Genomic DNA, 19,741 nt, shown 5'->3' on the forward strand with positions numbered 1-19,741 from the left:
AGAGTCCCATCTGCTAGTTCACGAGCTGTGAACGACAATAGGGTGGGAAGACCACATTCCATGCTAGTCATGTTGGCTAGAGCTGTTTCTGTAACTGTTGGATACGCATCAAAGGAACGAAATATAAGAGTGAACATTCTTGGTGTTAATTTTTGTTGGCGTTACAGATGCATATACAGAGTCTTACCGCTAGTGGAAGGAATTTCAATGTTAATGATATTCGTCGGCCAGCCAGAATATTTCGATTGATATTCCTCGTCATCACAGTGGTATACGCGCTTATCTTTCTTTGCAGCACCACCAGAAAAATGCGTCCAGAATGTGTTATCACCCTTGCAATTCTTTGAAAATGGCATAAGCCACAACGAAGAGGCAAAAGAATTGGACAACAACCGAGCAGTTCCCTGAAGCCTTGCCAACAAAAAACATGAGAAGCGCATGTCAGTATGTCACATAATAATCTGAAACAAAGTCAGTGTACATGTGGTTTAGCTGTATTAGCAAATGTCGCTGACAGATATACTATCCACAATATGTTCCTTGACAACTAGCCACTTTTAGATCTACAGATACAATATCGAGTACAGCAGTTTGATTAACAAAACTAACACTTTCATAGGAAAAAAATCCCTGAATTACAAGACCTGGTGGATATCAACTAATTAAAAGTAATAAGAAGTCAGAGGTCACCTCAGAAACAGGAAGGCCAAATGTTACACCAGAGAGAGTCGATTTAATTGCCTCAACTGAACCAAGAAGAGGAGCTCCTAAATCAACAACAAATCAGGTATTGAGCTCAATACAGCAGGTCACAAAGTAGATAAAAATTAAAATGGTAACTTGAGGATATGTGGCCAGTACCAACAGCAAAATAAGCATGGATATGCTGATCAAGCCACTCCAAGTAATGTTTTGGTGCAATTTCTAGCCTCAGCCATTCCAGAAAGTATCTGAACACATTATTACCCATTGAATGGGCAAAGACTATAGAAGGGCCGCCACGGAGTTTTAAGGCAGTTTCAAAGGTCAACCTGCAAAAGAGAAGAGAAGACGACCAGAGCTCTTTGCTTATCTTACAGGAAAAGAAAAAGATAAAAGAAAAGTCTGATGAGGACTAACTTGAGCTTGTGAAAGTAAAGGTCACGCTCTTCCAATTTGGTTGGTGACAATCTCCAATCGTATGGAACAGCGACAATTGCATTAGCTTCTATGCCAAACTCAACACACCACTTAAGCCACTCTTTCCAGACAGTAGAAAGAGGACCTGAAAAACAACCAAGTTAATGTACTTAGCCATATTATCACAACAAAAAAGAAATTTCAATTCAAGAAAACTCAAAAGAAAGAAAAACAATTCAAAAGTACCTGTTATGTAACCTGGATCCAATTCTGTGATCGCTGAAAGACCACTGTCAGGCCGTGACTTACACTCGGGATGGTCCGTTTGATTATAAGGATCTAGCACCATACACTTATACCAGCAGTTCACAGCAGAAAGAAGCTGTAAACAATCCATCACGTTGATCAGTAATCAACAAACAAATGAATCACAATGCACTTGTAAAACGTTTTCTAACTACTAAGGAGCACACTCTTATCCTTGAACAACTTGCAGATCTAGTTGAGCCAAACAAGGCGAATACTAATTTCACGTTGATCGCACAACATTCAGAGAACCAAAAGCGATGGAAAAAACTTAGCGGAGTCAACTGTTTTCTATGACTCTAATCTCAGATTAAGATATATCAACAAGAGGCGTCAATATTGACAAATTAATGAATCAGTAAGAGAGATGAGACATGCTTCTTTGCGATACATCATCAAGAAGGAACTCGACCGACACAATAGGGAGCGATGATCAAACAACAGAAATGAAGATCACGTACCTTAGTGGTGTCTAGCCACACGAGGTCGAGCGGATTGAAGTCCAACGGAGTGTATGGACAGTCAAGGATCGACCACGCTCGCAACTGCGTCGACGCGAATCCCGGAATGATTATACCTGACAGCTTGGAGTAGTCGCCGTGAAACTCGGTCTCATCCTCCACCGCAGCTCCGCCACCACAAATCAAGAAAAAGACGGCGATGACAGTGAAAGAAGCCGTTATCGATTTCAAATTCGCTCCCATCGTTCGCGGTGTCTCTAACTACTTCTCATTCCATCGCCAGAGCCCAGAGTTTAGGAGGAAAAGTAAGAGGGAGGGAGGAGAGAGAGAGAGGCTTGGGGACCTTGGAGGTAGAGTTGAAAAGTTTTTGGAAGCGTCCTCACTTTCCAAATATACCCCTAGACAATAAAAACCCTCGGAACAAACTAGAGGGTTAGAGTTAGTTACTCCTCAATCCTTATCTCGTCGTAACAAACAAATGGGCTTTTATTGGGCCTATGAAACTGAAAATTCAAAATATTTCGAAATTTTCGTAACAAACAAGCGGGCGGTTTTATTCACATTTTCTCCCGCTTAATCAAAACAGAAAGTCCCCGCCAATTGATATCAATCGTACACGTGTCCCAATGCTCTCAAAGTAAATACCAATCGCACGGAGACGAAACGAGGAAGCGTCTTTCTTCTCTTCGGCATCAAACTAATAGCTTCTTGTCACTTAGATCTGGTTTTGGTACTCTAATGGCGGATTTTACCAACATGCTGATGAATCCATGGGTTCTCCATCTCCAGAAGCTCGAGCTCGAGCTCAAGTGCCCCCTATGGTTCGTTTCGCCCCCCATCTTTCTTTTGTTCACTTAATTATATTCAGTTCGATTAGTGATTAGTGTCATGGTGTTATTGGATTCGTAACGATGATATCTTATGTATCTGTAGCTTGAAATTGCTTAACCGACCGGTGTTGCTTCCTTGTGACCACGTTTTCTGCGAGTAAGATTGTCTGCTTCCCTCTGTTATACTCTTTACATATTTGTTTTCAATTAGATTCTGATATCTCTGGAATCGATTTGACAGTTCATGTGTACACAAATCTTCGAAAGCTGAATCAAGCTGTGCTGTGTGCAAATCTAAATATCCCAGAAAGGGTTAGTCCTATTCAATGTGTTCATATGATTTAATGTGTTTTTGTCTCTCTTTGAATATTTGTGTTTAGACAACTGTGTAAATTACTTTCACGTGCAGCTCAGAGGAACCTTCATTTCATGGAAAGTGTTATAAGCATATACAAAAGCTTAAATTCAGCTGTTAGTGTTCATCTCCCACAATTACAGATTCCCAATGATTGCAACTACAAGAGCGATGCACTGAACATTTCCAACAGCCCAAAAGACGGTGGATCTGAAGATTCTGAGATGACTGACAAGGATGCAAGCAAGCTCAATCATGGTGGTGATTTCTCTAGTCATGATGGTTCTCCTCTTCCAACCTCAGAAGATAGTATTCCAAGACCTAAGCATCAGAATTGGACTGCAGAGAAGTTGCGTGATCATCTCCCTTTATATGTGTTCGAATCAGAGAACGACGCTGGCAATCATGTAAGAGCAAATATAATTGATCATTTTGATTCGTCTAGTAACATTTAAATATTTAATGATCCTATTTTTTACCTTGCTGCAGACACCTGAAAGTCATAAAGGTCAAGTTGTCAAAAGTCCGAGTGACAGCACTGCTTCTGAGCAGCCTGGCAATGCTGCAAGGAAGCGGATTTGTGGTATCCATGAAAGCAAATTGAATACTCAGGATGGGACTTTGCTGCGGTTGATGGAGAGCCTCCGGTCAGATGATCCCACTGATTATGTTAAAGTTCAGAAACATCAGGTGCTTTCTCGTCTTGCTTCATAAGCTCACCATTTTGATTCATCAGTTCAGTTAATGAATTATGATGCATTCTTGATCATAGATTGACATCATCCTCCAATCTGATTTTTATTGGTCCTGTCCTTGAAATCAAACAACTTAAAATGTGTATTGATCTTTTGTTTGTAGCAGTTACCCGAACGTCATACAGAACAAGATACAAAACGGAAACGTGACATCACCGCTTATGAAGCAATGGAGAATCATCTGAAAGTCCCCAAGAGGGAGAAGAACCTGATGCAAAAAGTTGATGATATTGACTGCAATGATAACTGCTCTGCAAACTCTGATGATCATCAAATTGGGAAAACCTCAAAGGCATCGGATTTTACACCACATGTAGTTTGGGATCAATCATCATCCAACATAACCATATGTGGGTTCTGCCAATCCGCTAGGGTATCTGAGGTAAAACTGAAGCTTTCTTTTGCATATCCTCGGTTAAAAACTGAGTTTGATTTCTGAAGTATTACTCAATTGGCTGGATCAATATTTGTTAGGCCACTGGAGAAATGCTGCATTACTCCAAGGGAAAACCAGTGGCTGGAGATGACATCTTCCGGTCCAATGTTATCCATGTCCACAGTGCCTGTATCGAATGGTATACATAGTAACTTACAATTTCTCATCTTTGATCCTGCCAGTCCATGTGCATATAATTTAGCTAGGGTGTTAAATCCTTATGCATACTGAAATTACTAAAAGCAGTTGAATGAACAAATGTTCAGGGCACCGCAAGTTTATTATGAAGGTGACACAGTGAAGAACCTGAAACCAGAACTGGCAAGGGGAATGAAAATCAAGTGCACTAAATGTAGTCTGAAAGGGGCTGCCTTAGGCTGCTATGTCAAGTCTTGCCGGCGAAGCTATCATGTTCCATGTGCAAGGGAAATGTCCAGATGCCGTTGGGATTATGTATGTTTTGCCACTTTCTCACTTGCACATAAGAATTACTTACCAAAGTTCCAATTGTAATGTGAGATTGTTTTCTTGGTTCTTACAGGAGGACTTTCTTCTTCTTTGTCCGGCTCATTCTTCTGTCAAATTCCCAAACGAGAAGTCTGGACATCGCGTATCCAGAGCTGAGCCCTTGCCAAAAACGTATAAAATCATTTTCAGCATATAATGTTAAAACTTACAGTATGACATTGTTGCTCTTATAATAGAAACTGATAAATCTCATTACCTTTCTCCCTCAGGTCTCCTGCTGAGGTATGTTCTTTGGAAAAAACCCCAGCTATTACAAAAGACCTTGTTCTCTGTGGATCAGCCCTCTCTAAGAGTGATAAGGTCAGTAGAAAGTTACTCATCTTACAGGAAACAAGAAACTCTGTTTGTGGATCTACCACTTTTGGTAAACAAAAAGACTAATTTTATCATTGCATTGCTATTCCCCAGAACCTAATGGAAAGTTTAGCCGTTAAATTCAATGCAACCATATCAAGGTACTGGAACCCAAATGTTACACATGTGATTGCTTCAACAGACGAAAAAGGAGCTTGCACAAGAACGTTGAAGGTTCTTATGGGTATTCTGAATGGAAAATGGATTGTCAATGCAGATTGTAAGTTAGTTTGCTCAATCAGGAGTTCTTTACTTTTTAGTATTAAGAATTCCTCATCTTCATTCTTATCAACCGCACGATTGTTTCTAGGGATACAAGCAAGCCTTGAAGCTTCTCAACCTGTTGATGAAGAAACATTTGAGATTCATATTGATAGTCAAGGATGTCAAGATGGACCGAAATCTGCAAGACTCGGAGCAGCAAGTAATGTAAGTATTAAAAACAAACCAAAACAAGATTTGAAAGTGCTGTGTTTGGATATCTCACTCTTTGATGTCTTTGTCGAGCAGAAACCAAAGCTCTTTGATGGCTTGAAGTTCTATTTCTTTGGAGATTTCTACCAAGGATACAAAGAAGACCTTCAGAATCTAGTCAAAGTCGCTGAAGGCACAGTCTTGAACACAGAGGATGAGCTAGGTGCAGAAAGTAGCAACAGGGCCGATGACCAAAGATCACCAATTGTGGTTTACAACATTGATCCCCCAATTAGATGCGCCTTAGGGGAAGAAGTCACGATTATTTGGCAAAGAGCTAATGACGCAGAGGCTTTAGCTAGTCAAACTGGGTCTCGGCTCGTTGGTCACACATGGCTTTTGGAGTCCATCGCTGGTTACAAGTTACACCCTATAATTAGCTAACTTAAGAGCCAATACACAGACATGTTTCAGTTTCACTATACTACTATATGTAAGATTGTTGTAATCTTGTATTCTAAATTTTTGTAAGATAACAAAAACTTTGTAGACAAATAAATTAGATTCGTCTTTGCAAACAGAAGAGCAAAACGCAATACCCTTCAAAACCTAAAAATTTATTGTCCATTACCCTTGGAAAAAATTAACAAGAAGAATCTCGAAAACTGTAACTTATGAAAATTTGGAAAACTTACCAATTTATGACGAATAGTTAATGTTTTTTTTAGGGATTAATGAAAAATAAATTGTAACAATAAAGTGTTAAAAACTTAAAATTAATGGTGAGAAACGGACCAATTAAAAAAGCTTTGATAAGGTCATTGGTGGGTCAAAATTGTAACGGTCACTTACTTTTTTTTTTTTGGTAATGATAACGGTCACTTACTTTATATCCCAAATCACACACTATTAATTAAAAGAAAAAGAAAAAAGAAAAAAATGCTAAATAAACCCTAAATTCCCAATTCCCAAAGTTGAACAACACTTTTTTTACCCCGCTCTCTCTCTTCTCAGTGATCGTCCCCACCAAACACCACACCCCCGCTCCTCCTCAATTTCGATGTCGACCTAATTTGATGCTTGATCGAACTCACGAATGCATTACTCTTCATCTCTCGCTAGACCTTGAAACTTTCGGTGATTATTATGGGTTGCTTTTGGGGTTGCTTCGGTGGCCGGAAGAATCGCCGTCGTCGGCAGAGACGCAGGGAAGAATCCGATCAAGCTAAAGAAAACGTAAGTTTCCTGAGAATTCCCTCGCATCTTTCAGTCGTTTGTGATGAATTTGCTTTGAGTAACGCTAGATTCCAGATAGATCATCTCCGTGTTTATTCAATTTTAACTTCCATTGATTTTGCTTGACCCGAAGAACTTCTTTGTTTATATGCATTAGAAACTCTCTGTGGAATCTGCGAAATCTGATCATGTGAATGTTAGATTCCCCACGGCTGACGAAATCCCGAAAGCTTCTGTGATTCCAATCACTGAGATTTGGTTAGTGTGATTGGTTTTGTTTCGTACCTTTTTCCTCTAGATTCAATTGGTTTTGGGCTCTGTGCTAAAGCTAATAATATATGCTGACTTTACAGTGACGAGGCTGAAGTGAAATGCAGTCCAAGCCCGACTAGGAAGAGAGTCACATTTGACTCTAAAGTCAAAACCTATGAACACATTGTGGTTGAAGTTGACCTCTCCGAAGTGAACACAGAAGAAGTCAAATCTGAAGAGAGGCCATTGGAGTCTACCAAGACTGATAAGTCTTCTTCTGATGAGATCGTTGACGTTGCCTTAGATTCGTATCCTTCGAACCACAGATACAAGAACTGCAGAGAAAGCGATGACGACTTAGAGGAGGATGAGTTAGACTGCAGTGAAAGCGATTTCGGTGAAGATGAAGAATATTACAGTGATGTTGGATTTAGTGATGATAACTTGCATAACCCAATCAAAGAAGTTTATACTGAAGAGACTGGGGATAAAACAGAGGAGATTGAGGCAAAACTGACAAGTTCTATTGAGAGTGTTAAAAAAGGACACCACTATGATGCCCAAGGAGTACTTAACCCGGTTGAGAATCTCACTCAGTGGAAATCCGCTAAATCCAAAGGGAGAACAATACACAAACAGTCTCAAAAGGAGAACACTAACTTCATCTCAGGTCCACAAGAAAAAAGGGATTCCTCTTCTTTAGGCACAGACCCGCAGAATGATGATATAACACTCAGCATCAAACCCAAGAAACTGGGAAACGAAGACGTGGCCATTGATGCTAGCCTTTCAACATGGCTCTCAACATCTGAGACAGGTAGTGACTGCAATAGCGTCTCTATGTATACCTCTACACCCGAGAAACACAAGTCTAGCTACTCATCAAAACCGGTTAGAATCAACCATGATGATAGACCTGTACTATGCGCATTGACATTGGAGGATATCAAACAGTTCTCGGCTTCATCTACGCCCATGAAATCACCGAGCAAGAGCCCTGATGAGACACCTATTATAGGCACAGTTGGTGGTTACTGGGGTAATCACTCAAAGACAATAGATTGCGGCTCTGAAACTGCATTCAAGGGGATACCGAACACCACCAGCAAGTACAGAGAGGTAAGAATGAAGTACAATAGACTTATCACTTTCAAAACCAACTGAGTGTAAGAATCAATCAAGAGTCTATTTTTCTAGAGAATGATAGTTTTGTGGAAGTGCAGGATAAGAGCGTGAATTGGCATTCAACACCATTTGAGGCAAGACTGGAGAAAGCTTTGAACAGAGAAAAATAATGGTGCAGCACTCATTTTAACACTTGGTACTGTAAAATCATTGGTTGATCGTGTCTGATATGATTTGCACATATAACCATACTATTTGTTTGTTTGGTTGGTACTGGTCAATAATAAACCTTTGTTTTTTAAGTCTCTTGATAGAAAATGACAGGAAGAAGGGAAAAAACAAGAATCATAGTTTTGTTTTGTTTTGATCAGGCGACATAATAGATTGAGTTTGGGAGCTTGAAGGTTCTCTTGGGAAGAGGACAACCTGCTAAACTGCTCCACTGGTCTCCCATCACTCCCCAGACTCTGTAACCAAGACTCGTTAGCCATGTCCTCTTCTCTGACTTGTACTGTTTTACTTCCTTTTGCTCATCTTCTAGCCCCCTGCATTGTTCAGTTTTCGTGTTAGAGTAAACCAGAATAACTAGAGGGGTGTGTAAAATTTGTTTTGTGCTCACTTGAAGTGAAATGAAAACTACTCAGGTATTAAGTAATGGAGAAACTTGGCTTTTCACTCAATGTGGTTTTGAATTGGTTTAACGAATATATGAACCAAATCGGTATTATCTCAACTTAGATTGGACAAACTTGACATTTTGGTTCGTTTTGGTTTGGAGACTAAAGTAACCAAATTAGAGTTTGGTTTACAAGGTTTCAATGGTTCTTACCGGTTTAAAGAATGCATGAACTGAAATTCGATATCCGGTTTAGTTGTACCTGAGCATTAGGTTGGACCAGCCATAGTAACCGGCTTGGATTAGGTTGTTGACGGTAGCGGATCTGAGATATTCTTTCCGGGAAGAGATCAAGAAGATCTTAATGCCTCTTTCTCTGATCTCGTGGTACAGTTTCTTCATGTGTGGTACTGATGGTGCCTTGCTCTTCCTTATCCATTCCTCAAATTTCGTCGAGTTCAACTTCTCTCCTCTGTTTTTCAATCCATTATCATGAGAAAAAAAAAAAGATTAATCCATGTGTTTAATCCCAAACTAAACTGAACCGAAATTTAAATTTTTAATCTCTCTAATCAGAGATCCGGTCCGGTTCAGTCCGATCCAAGGTGCATTTACAAATTACAATTACAGTAAGTCAATAATGTTCTGCTAGGGTTTTTTACTATACTTCATAAGTAAAAAGTAATACACACGTCAATTCAAATCGGTTAAGGTAGAGAGCATATAACTTACCCGAAGAAGCCATTTTTCTTGTGGTAAGGTATGGTAGAGAGAAGCGTGTCGTCGATGTCAAAGATCCAAACATCCATACCATCACACTTAGTCTTGCTACAACACATACTCCCGAAATGAAGAATGACCTCATCAACGGCTCTCGCCACGTCATCCTTGTACTGCGATGATGTCATGTAATCTTCAACGTGCGATACACACTCTTGAGGCACCACATCGAAGTTTCTGATGTTGTTAACTTCCACGTTGATCCTCCAGCTTTCACAGTACCCTTTCAAGTTCGTCTTGATCCCTGAAGAAACGGCACCTTTCTGGCTTGACGACGAACCTAGTCCTTTGAGTTGGTTCAAGATGTTCCAGTCACCAGCTGAGACGACTCCGACCAAGAGTGAGGCTAATGCTAGGGAAAGAAACATGGATCGGTCCATGTTTGAAAGAAAGAAAAAGAGTTTTTGGATCTTGAGATTGTTTGATCACGAGTGTGTACAATCGAGAAGAAGAGTAGTATAAGTAGAAGAGTCAGAGTGGACCTAGCTAATAATAAAGGAAAATAATTAATATCCAAATCTAAACCCATGTTTGTTTCATTATATAAATCATTTTTTTAAAATATTTTGGTTGTAGTTATATATTTTAGGGTTTCGTTTTATATCGTTGTCACGATAATACGATATGATCGAACTTTACAAGTTTTTATTGGGGACAAAATTATGAAAGTTTAATTAGCTTAATATGCGGGAGAAAAAAAAAAGAGAAAGATGGGGATAATGAAAGATACTCGCTAAGAAGTATGATTGTATGAGCAATTGATCTCCTCGATTATTGGCGATATAATTGTCAAAAAGCATTACAAAATGTATCTAGATGTATAAATATAATATATTTGACTATCAGCACATACATAGTGTATATGTTATCGGAAATTAAAGAAAGAAAAAAAAATTGAAATGGATGCGAGATGGATGATAGTGTGGAATGGGTTGTAGATATAATAATTGATGCAACCAAAATAAAACAACTGTATACTACTTACTTTTCTAACAGTTGAAATCAGACAATGCAATCAAAAAACATTTTGTTCAAATTAGACATTGTTTTTGTACTCTTTAATCGACACGAAAATATATTACTTATTTTACATCGAATCACAAAAATAAGATTCATTCTCTCCAACGCAAATAGTAACACACGATCGAGTCTAACCATTTACAGAAGCTAAATGACACACAAAAGTTGTTTATTTTTCTTTAGGAAAAAAAAAAATATAGTTTGGCTAAATGAAATGGAAAGGTCAAGAGACATATAGATCTGGAGGAAGTGGTCAGGTTATGGTGACAAAATTGATTGGGAGAGTTGGAATGGAAGCACATGGAATTGTATTTTAATAAATAAAATCGGTGAATATTTTATATTGGTTTGCTAGCAACAATAGATGGAGACAAATCTTAAGTCATAGTTATTTAATACATAAAGATACATAAATGCATAAAGAAGTTGCAAACCATGTTCCGAACTACTCAAACTTGTTTCCACTTGCCACTTTAACTTATAATCTCCAACTCTAAAACCCTTTTTTTTTGTGTGTAGATCAATATGGTAGTCTTACTTGAATGATATAATGAAATATACACATTACGACATGTGAAATGTTTATTTTTCTTCTCCAACATCGATCTGATAATGTAGTTCCACTATAAATCGTTACGAGTCAGTGGTTGACATTAGAAACACGCACCGTTGGACTATAATTAAATGCTTATTATTGTCAACTGCCAATTCAGCTACAAAATGAATAGATTGAAATACGCATGATACATTTTAGGATACCATTTTTGTAAAAGCTTTTCGTTCTTGAACAAACAGTTATTACAGAAGAAGTACGTAGACTGGTCAAAAAGAGAAATACCGATCTAACACTTTGAAAAAAGATTACATGAATTGTTTATAGTTTCCTAACTAATTAGATCGTTTATGACATCTGATTAATTTCATCTATAAAAGAAATTAAATATAGTGAGAAAGTTGTTCAACGGCGGCAATCTGAGCTGTCATCACTTGTTTCAGATGAACAAAACCATGTGCGGGAAACACGATACAATCACTGTATACTTCCATTTTCATAATTTGTTGACTAATACTAAAAAAACTACAATGTACAAACTTCTCTATGCACTGGTCCGTAACTATTTCGAAAACAGTACGGTAAATGGATTGTTTAAGAGAGATTTAGAGTTTAAGATTAGCCAAACTTCTAATTTAATGAAAGTTACAAGACCTCAAGTTATGCAGAGTTTGATCTCATAATAAGTAACTTAGCTTTTGTTCAACCTACAAAATCAACTGACCGGGACCGGTTTGTTAACTAAGAGAGAGTCCCATTCACCAAAATACATTAGGTCTTATGTCATTTTTCTTCTTCATTATCCTCTCAGGCTCTGTTCATTATCTGCTTGTTCCCTGAAACATAACAAGAGTCAAAAACATTTTGTGAGATGCAGAATTTATATTATTCAGTCCCATGTAAAAGAACCAACAAACTCTAGTAGAATCTTCTGAGTTCTGATGATCACTTACTCTTTGATCGCTTCAGGTTCCTGCAGAATCTGCTACCACACAGACATTCAAAGGGTTTCATAAGAGACTCATCATCGTCAAAGTCAATGCCATAATCCTGAAAATGTGAAGTCCATAATTCACATCAGATCAAAGTATATCCTGAAAATATACAATCTTTTTCATGGGTATAGAAACTTCTCAGCATAAGATAATCATGGATCGTGAAATTCTACACACCCATGTGAGTTCCTCCATTGCCTCGATGTCTCTTGTTGTGAAAAATGCAAGCTGGAGAAGATTACAGTTATATAATTTCCACAAAACAGAAAAGGTTTATAAATGAGACCAGCACTGAATCATACATGATAATAATGCTGATCTGGAGTCTCAACGTAAACTGGGATCTCGATCAAGTTTGCATCAAGACATCTGCACACATGAGAGAACAAGAAACATCAGTTTGATATAAAGAAAAGGCCANGTATACTTCCATTTTCATAATTTGTTGACTAATACTAAAAAAACTACAATGTACAAACTTCTCTATGCACTGGTCCGTAACTATTTCGAAAACAGTACGGTAAATGGATTGTTTAAGAGAGATTTAGAGTTTAAGATTAGCCAAACTTCTAATTTAATGAAAGTTACAAGACCTCAAGTTATGCAGAGTTTGATCTCATAATAAGTAACTTAGCTTTTGTTCAACCTACAAAATCAACTGACCGGGACCGGTTTGTTAACTAAGAGAGAGTCCCATTCACCAAAATACATTAGGTCTTATGTCATTTTTCTTCTTCATTATCCTCTCAGGCTCTGTTCATTATCTGCTTGTTCCCTGAAACATAACAAGAGTCAAAAACATTTTGTGAGATGCAGAATTTATATTATTCAGTCCCATGTAAAAGAACCAACAAACTCTAGTAGAATCTTCTGAGTTCTGATGATCACTTACTCTTTGATCGCTTCAGGTTCCTGCAGAATCTGCTACCACACAGACATTCAAAGGGTTTCATAAGAGACTCATCATCGTCAAAGTCAATGCCATAATCCTGAAAATGTGAAGTCCATAATTCACATCAGATCAAAGTATATCCTGAAAATATACAATCTTTTTCATGGGTATAGAAACTTCTCAGCATAAGATAATCATGGATCGTGAAATTCTACACACCCATGTGAGTTCCTCCATTGCCTCGATGTCTCTTGTTGTGAAAAATGCAAGCTGGAGAAGATTACAGTTATATAATTTCCACAAAACAGAAAAGGTTTATAAATGAGACCAGCACTGAATCATACATGATAATAATGCTGATCTGGAGTCTCAACGTAAACTGGGATCTCGATCAAGTTTGCATCAAGACATCTGCACACATGAGAGAACAAGAAACATCAGTTTGATATAAAGAAAAGGCCAATTGTGTACTGTGAATTACCGCGAGCCATTACCTGTGGTTAAGGAACCTTGCGATATTTGTCCCATCAAGACACAGAGCTTTGTCATCCTCTAACCATTCTTCAGAACCCCAATGTGCATCCAATATCACAGGAAAACTGAGTTTATCTTCGAAGCTACGCTGGTATAGCTCTGGGATTGTCAATATCTCTCCAATGTACTCACAAATAAATGCCCCTTTAGGCAATTTCTCCAATGTCCTAAGGCCCCAACCTTTCCCATTTGGTGTGAAAAACACCAGACATGAAAAAAAAGTGATTGATCAAAAGTGGAAACTAGTTGATTTCTATATCAAGATGAACGTAAAACACGAAAAAGAGTTGGTTAAGGTAACTGTTTTACCTGTAATTTGTTGTGTATTCCTCTTTGTACCACTCGGTTACCACATCTTTTAGTGCAGCCACATTTGATCCAACACTCTTTAATGGCTTTCCTCTTCAAATGCCCTTTACAAGGTTCCAAAATCTCTGTTTTTTTAGCTCTCTCCAGTGGGCACTCTTTACAGAATTCCGGCACCTGCTTCCTTTGATCACGCGCCTCAGAGATCCGAGCTTCCAAGAAATCCTCTTTAATTACGCCGTCTGCTGTGTACGCAAACAAGTTATCAACAGCAATTGCACAGTTGCAAGGCATTGCCGAAGCCAAGCAATCTTCGATACAAGAAGAGGAACAGCTTTGCTCATCAGAGAAACTTGAGAGTGAGAATTTCACTGGAGCATCTTGAAAAACAAAGTTCTGAGGCATGTAACGGAAATGTGAAGGAGTCTCATCGTTGATCTCATTCACCCATGGAATCTCAACGTTTTCTTCACCAACAGTAATGTCCTTTACATTGTTAATTGCTCTCCAGCCATCTGAAGAGATCTCACATTCAGGAACAACTACCAACCCCATCGAAGTGCAAGCTGCAGCGCTTTCATCACCCACCTTACTCACGGTTTCTGTTTCAAGTGACTGGTTGGTTGAATTGTTTACCATGTCTACGTAACAGCTACACAAGTCCTTCATGAACCCAAGGACTGAAAACTCGGGGTGAACAATTTTGTATGACTTAAGGCACTTCTCTTCCATTGCTCTGCGAAAAGCCTCCATAGAAGGCAAACACAAATTCGTTGTTTCTCCAGTTGCAGGCGCGAAAGTTAAACAGATCTTCGCCTCACCAGATGTCGAAGAAGCTAATTCAACCGAAGCAGCAGTAGCTGAAGGAGGAACATCCTTGGTAGTAGTAATACAGAGAATCTCTTCAGTTTCTCTATCCCGTTCTTCCACATGAGTATTTGGTTTCTCCATCTCAAGCATGGGAGCTGAGCAGTTCCCTGTATCTGAATAATGTAAAGACGTGTCAAAAGGAATCACTACAAGAGACAGATCAGGTTAAAATGCAAAGGCTTTAACATCTCATCACAACCACAAAAAGCTATACCTAAAAATCAGAGGCTTATGATCGGAATTGGGCTCATCCTCATCGTTGAGAATAATAAGTGCACCGTCCTCAGAGTCCTTTTCATCTTCGGGATCCATTGACATGCGACTGCTGAAGCTAGGACTTGCATTGTTATACACAGTCATTGACAATCCTCTTTCACCACTTCTGCGTGTGTACCTCTTTAAAGGTGGTAGTTCATCATCATCTTCATCTTCCTCTTCAGGCTGAATCTGTTAAAACCAAATAAACACATGTTTATACAAATAATACTAAGAAACCCGAGACACAGATGAAGAAACCTACCTTGGAAGCATCTTTGTTTGGCTTCTTTGATATGGCACTGCATATGCTAAGGCTTGTGTTGTTGTCACAACCTCTTCCCCGCTTTGGGCGCAATCTCCTATTCAAAGGAATTTCCTCTTCATTAATTTCGTCTTCTTCCTTAGTAACCAAAGGCTGAGTTTGTTTCAATACCAAAAACCAACTAAATGTGAGATTAATGACAACAAATTTCTAAAACAAGAAAAATATTAAATTCATCAAAACCTTGAGACAAAAAAGAAACACCCGGAAAGTGTCATCAAATCATGACAAGCGAGCTTACTTTAATCTCTTTTTTCTCTTGCTTCTTCTTCGTTTCAGTGGCCTACATATTAAGAAAGAGAATTGACTTAGTTTGAATATGAAAAATTCAAATAAAGGAAACTCAAAAAGTGATTAAACCATAGAAAACAAACCTGCAGATCTTCCTCTTCAAAGATTGCATCAATGAGCACCTTATAATCTTCAGCTTCAATAAAATCCCATTTATTGTCATAAGCCTCGAGCAGGTTCTTGAGGACCAATTTTACTTTCGCCTCTTGTATTCCCAAAAGCTTCATGGCATTACAAGCTTTCTTAATCTTGGGATTTGGTGCCATTTTTAGAAAATACTCTGCAACAACAAGGCCGAATTAAACACTGAACTCACAAAATTTCAGGAAAAAAACAGAGATAAGTAACAAAAACGAAAGCTTTCATCTTCCTCTTTCCAGTGAAGAGGGAGAAACCAGAGAAGAGTAAAGAGGGTTAGATGAGTAACGAAACTAATGTGACTCTCAAAGCCACCAAAATACAGAGAAAAGTAACAAAAACGAAAGCTTTCATCTTCCTCTCCCCAGTGAAGGAGGGAGAAACCAGAGATGAGTAAAGAGGGTTAGATGAGTAACGAACCTAATGTGACTCTCAAAGCCACCAAAATACAGAGAAAAGTAACAAAAACGAAAGCTTTCATCTTCCTCTCCCCAGTGAAGGAGGGAGAAACCAGAGATGAGTAAAGAGGGTTAGATGAGTAACGAAACTAATGCGACTCTAATACTTTTTTAGTTTTTACCCACCAAAAGATTGGAACTTTTTTGTTTTTTGAGGGAAACCGAACAGTCCACAACGGTAACACACAAATCTAGAAAAACCCTATAACGTCGAGCAAGCAAGAGTCTCGAAATTTATGGTGGAAATGAAATAGAATTGAAGCGATTGCGGAAAACTGAGAAGAACTTACCAGCAAAAAGAACAAACTCTGAAACTGGTTTTAGGGTTGAATTTGGCGTAAGAGAACTGAATTTTCGAACTTGCAGAGAAGAACTGAAGACAGATGCGGGAGAATGTAGTGAAGAGAGAGGAGAGGCTGTAGTAAATGCAATCCACAGGGCAAAAAGTTTCGAATCCTTGTGTTTTTTTTCTTACTCGGGGATCAATGTCTCTCTCTCTCTCTTTGTAGAGAAGACAGATTTGAAAACTTAAAGAATAAGACTAGGAGACTCTCCATGTAGCAGAGACTGTCGATTACTAAAAGTCTAAAAGGCAACTTTTACCATTCTGACAATGCTTTTGGACAAAAACGCACCGTTTCAAGCTGTCAAACGCAAAAACGCCAGAATGACAATACAGAGAGAAAAGGTTAATAAAAGGTATATATATATACGCTAGTTTTCTCTTTTAACCTTCGGATTAACCAGATAATTACAGACTCTCTCTTAATGCAATTGCATAAACAATTCGTTCTATGATTGAAGATATTATTAACCAGAGAATTCGGGTCTTAACTCTCTCTCTCAATGTATCATATATCTTTTTTAATTTCCTCTCACAATGTAGTAGAGTTCCGGTTTAGTATGATTCTCGTTTTGTTTAAGTACAATACTGGTTTGTCTTTTGGTTTTAAGTAAATAGGGAGATAAAGAAAGAACCCTTCTGCCACCATTCTGGAATTAGCGAGCCAGCTAAAACATTTTACCACATTCACATTCAACAAGACGTTGATACACTGAGGCTCCAAAAGGTTTATGATAAACCCATGAACAAACATCAAGGGAGTGATGATTGTTGTAGTAATCAGATTTGAGTAGCAAGAATATGTCCATGAGAAAGAGTATCAACAGATCCGCAGGAAAAGCTTTGGTCTTGCCAAATAAATTCCTCAAATTTGAAATCTTTTGGCAGCTATTGAGTTTAACAATCCTCCATTAGCATCACTTATTGCATAAATATAATCACTTCGACAAGAAAAGCTCTGTTTTTTTTTTTATATAGTGCTCAAGCCATAAATTGCCAAACAAATTCTAAGAACGATGCTCAAACACAAGAGAAAAAAATCCCTTACTCAGTTTCTAATCGGAATAGCACAAGAAAGAAAAAAAAAAGCATGAACATACCAAAATCGAAATAATGATATGATCGACGAATTAGGGTTTCTCAAGATACTTTTTAGTACATCGGCATCCCACCAGCCGGTGGTGGAGTTCCGAGAAGGCTGGTCTGCTGAAACTCCATCTCGTTTAGTAGCTGCTCTCGATCCATCTCTATGACCAAAGGCACGACGAGGATCAGAAGCGTCGTACCGGCGATCCACGCCGCCTTCCCGGTGCTCTTTAACAGCTTCTTCGACACGTGAACGGCGTCGCACGCGGCGCTTCTTCCATGAGACACGATGCCCGAGTTTGCAATCTTCGCCAAGATGCTCGAATCTCCACCGCCGGCTCCGATTCTCTTAGGCGCCATTGCTTTTGGAATCAAGGGAGAGAGGGAGATCAAAAAAGTACAGAAGAGCACGGACGGAGCGAGGGTTTTACTCGAACTAATGAAAGGGTTTTTTAATGGGCGGTTTACTTAGCCCATTAAGTAATCTAAAGGCCCATCAAGTAATCTAAAGGGCCATTGGTTATTATCAGTAATCTAAAGGGCTATTTGTTATTATTAACGGCCCAGTTTGAGTTGCACTGATCGTACAGTGCGCCGACCAAAAACGCGATACGCGTCGCCCCTTTGTTTAGTTTTAGTATATCGTCGTCTCTCTAACCCTATACCCTCCTCCTCCCTCTCTTCCTTTAAACGAAACAAACCCAAAATCAAAAAAAAAAGAAGAAGCTGAGAGCTCTTTTTCATTGAAGCCACTTTCGAAGACAGGAATCGACTAGTTGGGAAGACTTGTAGAAGCGAGCAATCTTCTTCATCAGTTCACGAGGTTAATAATATCCTTGTCTCGTTTTACGAATTTGGGAATAAACCTAGGGTTTCTCATTAGCTCGGTTTAGTCGGGTTTCTGATTTTGTTTTGATTATGATAAGATCTTAGCTTGTCCTGTTAGAAAACTCCTTATCCTGCCTTCCGGATTGTAATTCATAGGAAGATAATAGTTAATTTTGCTTTTAACACTCATCTTTGTTTTTGCCTGTTTCGAGTTTGTGTTCCCGGCTTGTTGTATACACTTAATACATCCCTTAGTAACAGTATTCTATGATTACATACTTATGTGAACTTACTTTTTTGTTCTAGAAAGTTATGGGGGACAGCGAGGCCATGGTTGCTGAAGGATATACTTCTGCTTCATATGGAGATTATAATGCTTCTGCTGCGACTGTGGGATCCACTGGGCAAGAGACTGCTCCAAATGTTGATCCATCACACTCGGTCAATAATGACGCTTTGGTCAATGGGACTGCCCATGGAGGTGGTGTTACTGCGCCAGCTGAGAATGGACTTGTAACAGATAACGTGGCTGTAACAGCTCCAGCAGCGGAGCTTGGAGACAATCCTGGTAATTTCTTCTTCTTTCTATAGCTTGTTTATATTCTTTCTCACTGATGACACCTTTACAACTTGAACAGATTCTTAACTTTGATGATTTAATTCTTTCGCTGATGTTACAGGCTCTGCTCTCTCACCAGAAGAGGAGCGCTTATGGAATATCGTAAAGGCTAATTCCTTAGAGTTCAATGCTTGGACTGCCCTGATTGATGAGACGGAGAGGATAGCTCAGGTATGTGTGGATTTTCATTTTCTATTTCTCTATGTATTCTGCTCTGACCTCTGAAATTTTCTGTGGCGTCGGCTCCAAAATGTGTCTCATCTGTATCATGTTTTTTTAACTTGTTTGCTACTTGAATCTTATTTGTAATGAAAGAGGATTCCCCTTATAGCTGTACGCCATAAGTCGCTGTCATCTTTCAATATATTTTTCTAGGTTTTTGTCGTCTGGGACTTCATTCATTTGTTTTTCTTGCTGCCCTAATTACAGGACAGTATAGCAAAAATCCGGAAGGTGTATGATGCTTTCCTAGCTGAATTCCCTTTGTGTTATGGCTATTGGAAAAAGTATGCGGATCATGAGGCTCGAGTGGGGGCAATGGACAAGGTCGTGGAGGTTTATGAAAGAGCAGTGCAGGGAGTGACATATTCTGTGGACATCTGGTTGCATTATTGCACTTTTGCCATCAACACATACGGAGATCCAGACACAATCAGAAGGT

The 19,741-nt window shown here is 38.8% G+C and overlaps 7 protein-coding genes and 1 long non-coding RNA gene across 12 annotated transcripts in view; 3 read left to right on the top strand and 5 right to left on the bottom strand.

Annotated features, from left to right (window-relative positions):
- LOC104761547 (phospholipid--sterol O-acyltransferase) overlaps nucleotides 1–2,246 on the bottom strand; it is a 5,659-nt gene extending 3,413 nt beyond the window's left edge. The window contains exons 1-6 of the mRNA XM_010484648.2: nucleotides 1,887–2,246; nucleotides 1,366–1,501; nucleotides 1,120–1,264; nucleotides 862–1,031; nucleotides 691–767; nucleotides 188–404 (exon numbers count right to left, since the gene is read on the bottom strand). Of these exons, the coding sequence (XP_010482950.1) occupies nucleotides 188–404; nucleotides 691–767; nucleotides 862–1,031; nucleotides 1,120–1,264; nucleotides 1,366–1,501; nucleotides 1,887–2,129 (988 nt within the window). The 5' untranslated portion in view covers nucleotides 2,130–2,246. The remainder of the gene's footprint in view (nucleotides 1–187; nucleotides 405–690; nucleotides 768–861; nucleotides 1,032–1,119; nucleotides 1,265–1,365; nucleotides 1,502–1,886) is intronic.
- Nucleotides 2,550–6,122, top strand: LOC104761555 (BRCA1-associated RING domain protein 1-like). Of its 2 annotated transcripts, none has more exons than XM_010484658.2 (13): nucleotides 2,550–2,707; nucleotides 2,820–2,873; nucleotides 2,958–3,028; nucleotides 3,126–3,478; nucleotides 3,561–3,761; nucleotides 3,930–4,208; nucleotides 4,301–4,401; nucleotides 4,529–4,715; nucleotides 4,804–4,901; nucleotides 5,000–5,090; nucleotides 5,199–5,364; nucleotides 5,455–5,573; nucleotides 5,655–6,122. In XM_010484658.2, the coding sequence occupies exons 1-13, from the start codon at nucleotides 2,625–2,627 to the stop codon at nucleotides 6,000–6,002; spliced, it is 2,151 nt and encodes a 716-aa protein (XP_010482960.1). In that variant the 5' UTR covers nucleotides 2,550–2,624; the 3' UTR covers nucleotides 6,003–6,122. The 2 variants fall into 2 exon arrangements, with proteins under 2 accessions (XP_010482960.1, XP_010482968.1); XM_010484666.2 differs by having other exon boundaries at nucleotides 3,933–4,208.
- On the top strand, nucleotides 6,499–8,737 carry LOC104761579. Of its 2 annotated transcripts, none has more exons than XM_010484695.2 (5): nucleotides 6,499–6,794; nucleotides 6,952–7,052; nucleotides 7,148–8,165; nucleotides 8,270–8,343; nucleotides 8,543–8,737. In XM_010484695.2, exons 1-4 carry the CDS (start codon nucleotides 6,705–6,707, stop codon nucleotides 8,339–8,341), a joined length of 1,281 nt encoding a protein of 426 aa, XP_010482997.1. In that variant the 5' UTR covers nucleotides 6,499–6,704; the 3' UTR covers nucleotides 8,342–8,343; nucleotides 8,543–8,737. The 2 variants fall into 2 exon arrangements, with proteins under 2 accessions (XP_010482997.1, XP_010482990.1); XM_010484688.2 differs by having other exon boundaries at nucleotides 8,270–8,367; nucleotides 8,543–8,635.
- On the bottom strand, nucleotides 8,453–10,018 carry LOC104761568 (acid phosphatase 1-like). Its single transcript, XM_010484676.2, has 3 exons — nucleotides 9,520–10,018; nucleotides 9,050–9,259; nucleotides 8,453–8,716 (listed from the first exon to the last, which is right to left on the bottom strand). Exons 1-3 carry the CDS (start codon nucleotides 9,945–9,947, stop codon nucleotides 8,539–8,541), a joined length of 816 nt encoding a protein of 271 aa, XP_010482978.1. The 5' UTR covers nucleotides 9,948–10,018; the 3' UTR covers nucleotides 8,453–8,538.
- LOC104761596 lies at nucleotides 11,751–12,522 on the bottom strand. Its single transcript, XR_763225.2, has 4 exons — nucleotides 12,438–12,522; nucleotides 12,313–12,363; nucleotides 12,094–12,190; nucleotides 11,751–11,976 (listed from the first exon to the last, which is right to left on the bottom strand). It is a non-coding gene; the product is annotated as an uncharacterized LOC104761596 (long non-coding RNA).
- On the bottom strand, nucleotides 12,728–15,874 carry LOC104761598 (probable inactive histone-lysine N-methyltransferase SUVR1). The gene is made up of 10 exons (XM_019239423.1): nucleotides 15,692–15,874; nucleotides 15,559–15,600; nucleotides 15,258–15,467; nucleotides 14,958–15,184; nucleotides 13,871–14,855; nucleotides 13,522–13,766; nucleotides 13,372–13,438; nucleotides 13,247–13,297; nucleotides 13,028–13,124; nucleotides 12,728–12,910 (listed from the first exon to the last, which is right to left on the bottom strand). Exons 1-10 carry the CDS (start codon nucleotides 15,872–15,874, stop codon nucleotides 12,882–12,884), a joined length of 2,136 nt encoding a protein of 711 aa, XP_019094968.1. The 3' UTR covers nucleotides 12,728–12,881.
- Nucleotides 17,459–18,054, bottom strand: LOC104761605 (mitochondrial import receptor subunit TOM9-1-like). Its single transcript, XM_010484712.2, has one exon. The coding sequence runs from the start codon at nucleotides 17,991–17,993 to the stop codon at nucleotides 17,700–17,702; it is 294 nt and encodes a 97-aa protein (XP_010483014.1). The 5' UTR covers nucleotides 17,994–18,054; the 3' UTR covers nucleotides 17,459–17,699.
- The window catches only part of LOC104761613 (pre-mRNA-processing factor 39), a 6,438-nt gene continuing 4,969 nt past the window's right edge, over nucleotides 18,273–19,741 (top strand). The window contains exons 1-4 of one of the 3 annotated variants that reach the window (XM_010484748.2): nucleotides 18,273–18,456; nucleotides 18,768–19,029; nucleotides 19,142–19,251; nucleotides 19,510–19,739. In XM_010484748.2, the coding sequence (XP_010483050.1) occupies nucleotides 18,774–19,029; nucleotides 19,142–19,251; nucleotides 19,510–19,739 (596 nt within the window). In that variant the 5' untranslated portion in view covers nucleotides 18,273–18,456; nucleotides 18,768–18,773. The remainder of the gene's footprint in view (nucleotides 18,457–18,767; nucleotides 19,030–19,141; nucleotides 19,252–19,509; nucleotides 19,740–19,741) is intronic. The other 2 variants (XM_010484722.2, XM_010484731.2) reach the window with 2 other exon arrangements.

Source organism: Camelina sativa, chromosome 3, assembly GCF_000633955.1.
Source record: "Camelina sativa cultivar DH55 chromosome 3, Cs, whole genome shotgun sequence".
In the NCBI taxonomy this organism is placed as follows: Eukaryota; Viridiplantae; Streptophyta; class Magnoliopsida; order Brassicales; family Brassicaceae; genus Camelina; species Camelina sativa.

Excerpts from the sequence above, each read along its gene's own strand:
- LOC104761555 (XM_010484658.2), top strand. The coding sequence starts at position 2,625 with ATGGCGGATTTTACCAACATGCTGATGAATCCATGGGTTCTCCATCTC. Across the intron at positions 4,402-4,528 it reads CACAGTGCCTGTATCGAATG|GGCACCGCAAGTTTATTATG; the intron begins GTATACATAGTA and ends ACAAATGTTCAG. Across the intron at positions 4,716-4,803 it reads CCAGATGCCGTTGGGATTAT|GAGGACTTTCTTCTTCTTTG; the intron begins GTATGTTTTGCC and ends TGGTTCTTACAG.
- LOC104761579 (XM_010484695.2), top strand. The coding sequence starts at position 6,705 with ATGGGTTGCTTTTGGGGTTGCTTCGGTGGCCGGAAGAATCGCCGTCGT. Across the intron at positions 6,795-6,951 it reads CCGATCAAGCTAAAGAAAAC|AAACTCTCTGTGGAATCTGC; the intron begins GTAAGTTTCCTG and ends TATATGCATTAG. Across the intron at positions 8,166-8,269 it reads CCACCAGCAAGTACAGAGAG|GATAAGAGCGTGAATTGGCA; the intron begins GTAAGAATGAAG and ends GTGGAAGTGCAG.
- LOC104761568 (XM_010484676.2), bottom strand. The coding sequence starts at position 9,947 with ATGGACCGATCCATGTTTCTTTCCCTAGCATTAGCCTCACTCTTGGTC. Across the intron at positions 9,260-9,519 it reads AAGAAAAATGGCTTCTTCGG|AGGAGAGAAGTTGAACTCGA; the intron begins GTAAGTTATATG and ends ATTGAAAAACAG. Across the intron at positions 8,717-9,049 it reads TGGTCCAACCTAATGCTCAG|GGGGCTAGAAGATGAGCAAA; the intron begins GTACAACTAAAC and ends TGAACAATGCAG.
- LOC104761598 (XM_019239423.1), bottom strand. The coding sequence starts at position 15,874 with ATGGCACCAAATCCCAAGATTAAGAAAGCTTGTAATGCCATGAAGCTT. Across the intron at positions 15,185-15,257 it reads CAAACAAAGATGCTTCCAAG|ATTCAGCCTGAAGAGGAAGA; the intron begins GTAGGTTTCTTC and ends TGGTTTTAACAG. Across the intron at positions 13,439-13,521 it reads GCAAGGTTCCTTAACCACAG|ATGTCTTGATGCAAACTTGA; the intron begins GTAATGGCTCGC and ends TCATGTGTGCAG.
- LOC104761605 (XM_010484712.2), bottom strand. The coding sequence starts at position 17,993 with ATGGCGCCTAAGAGAATCGGAGCCGGCGGTGGAGATTCGAGCATCTTG.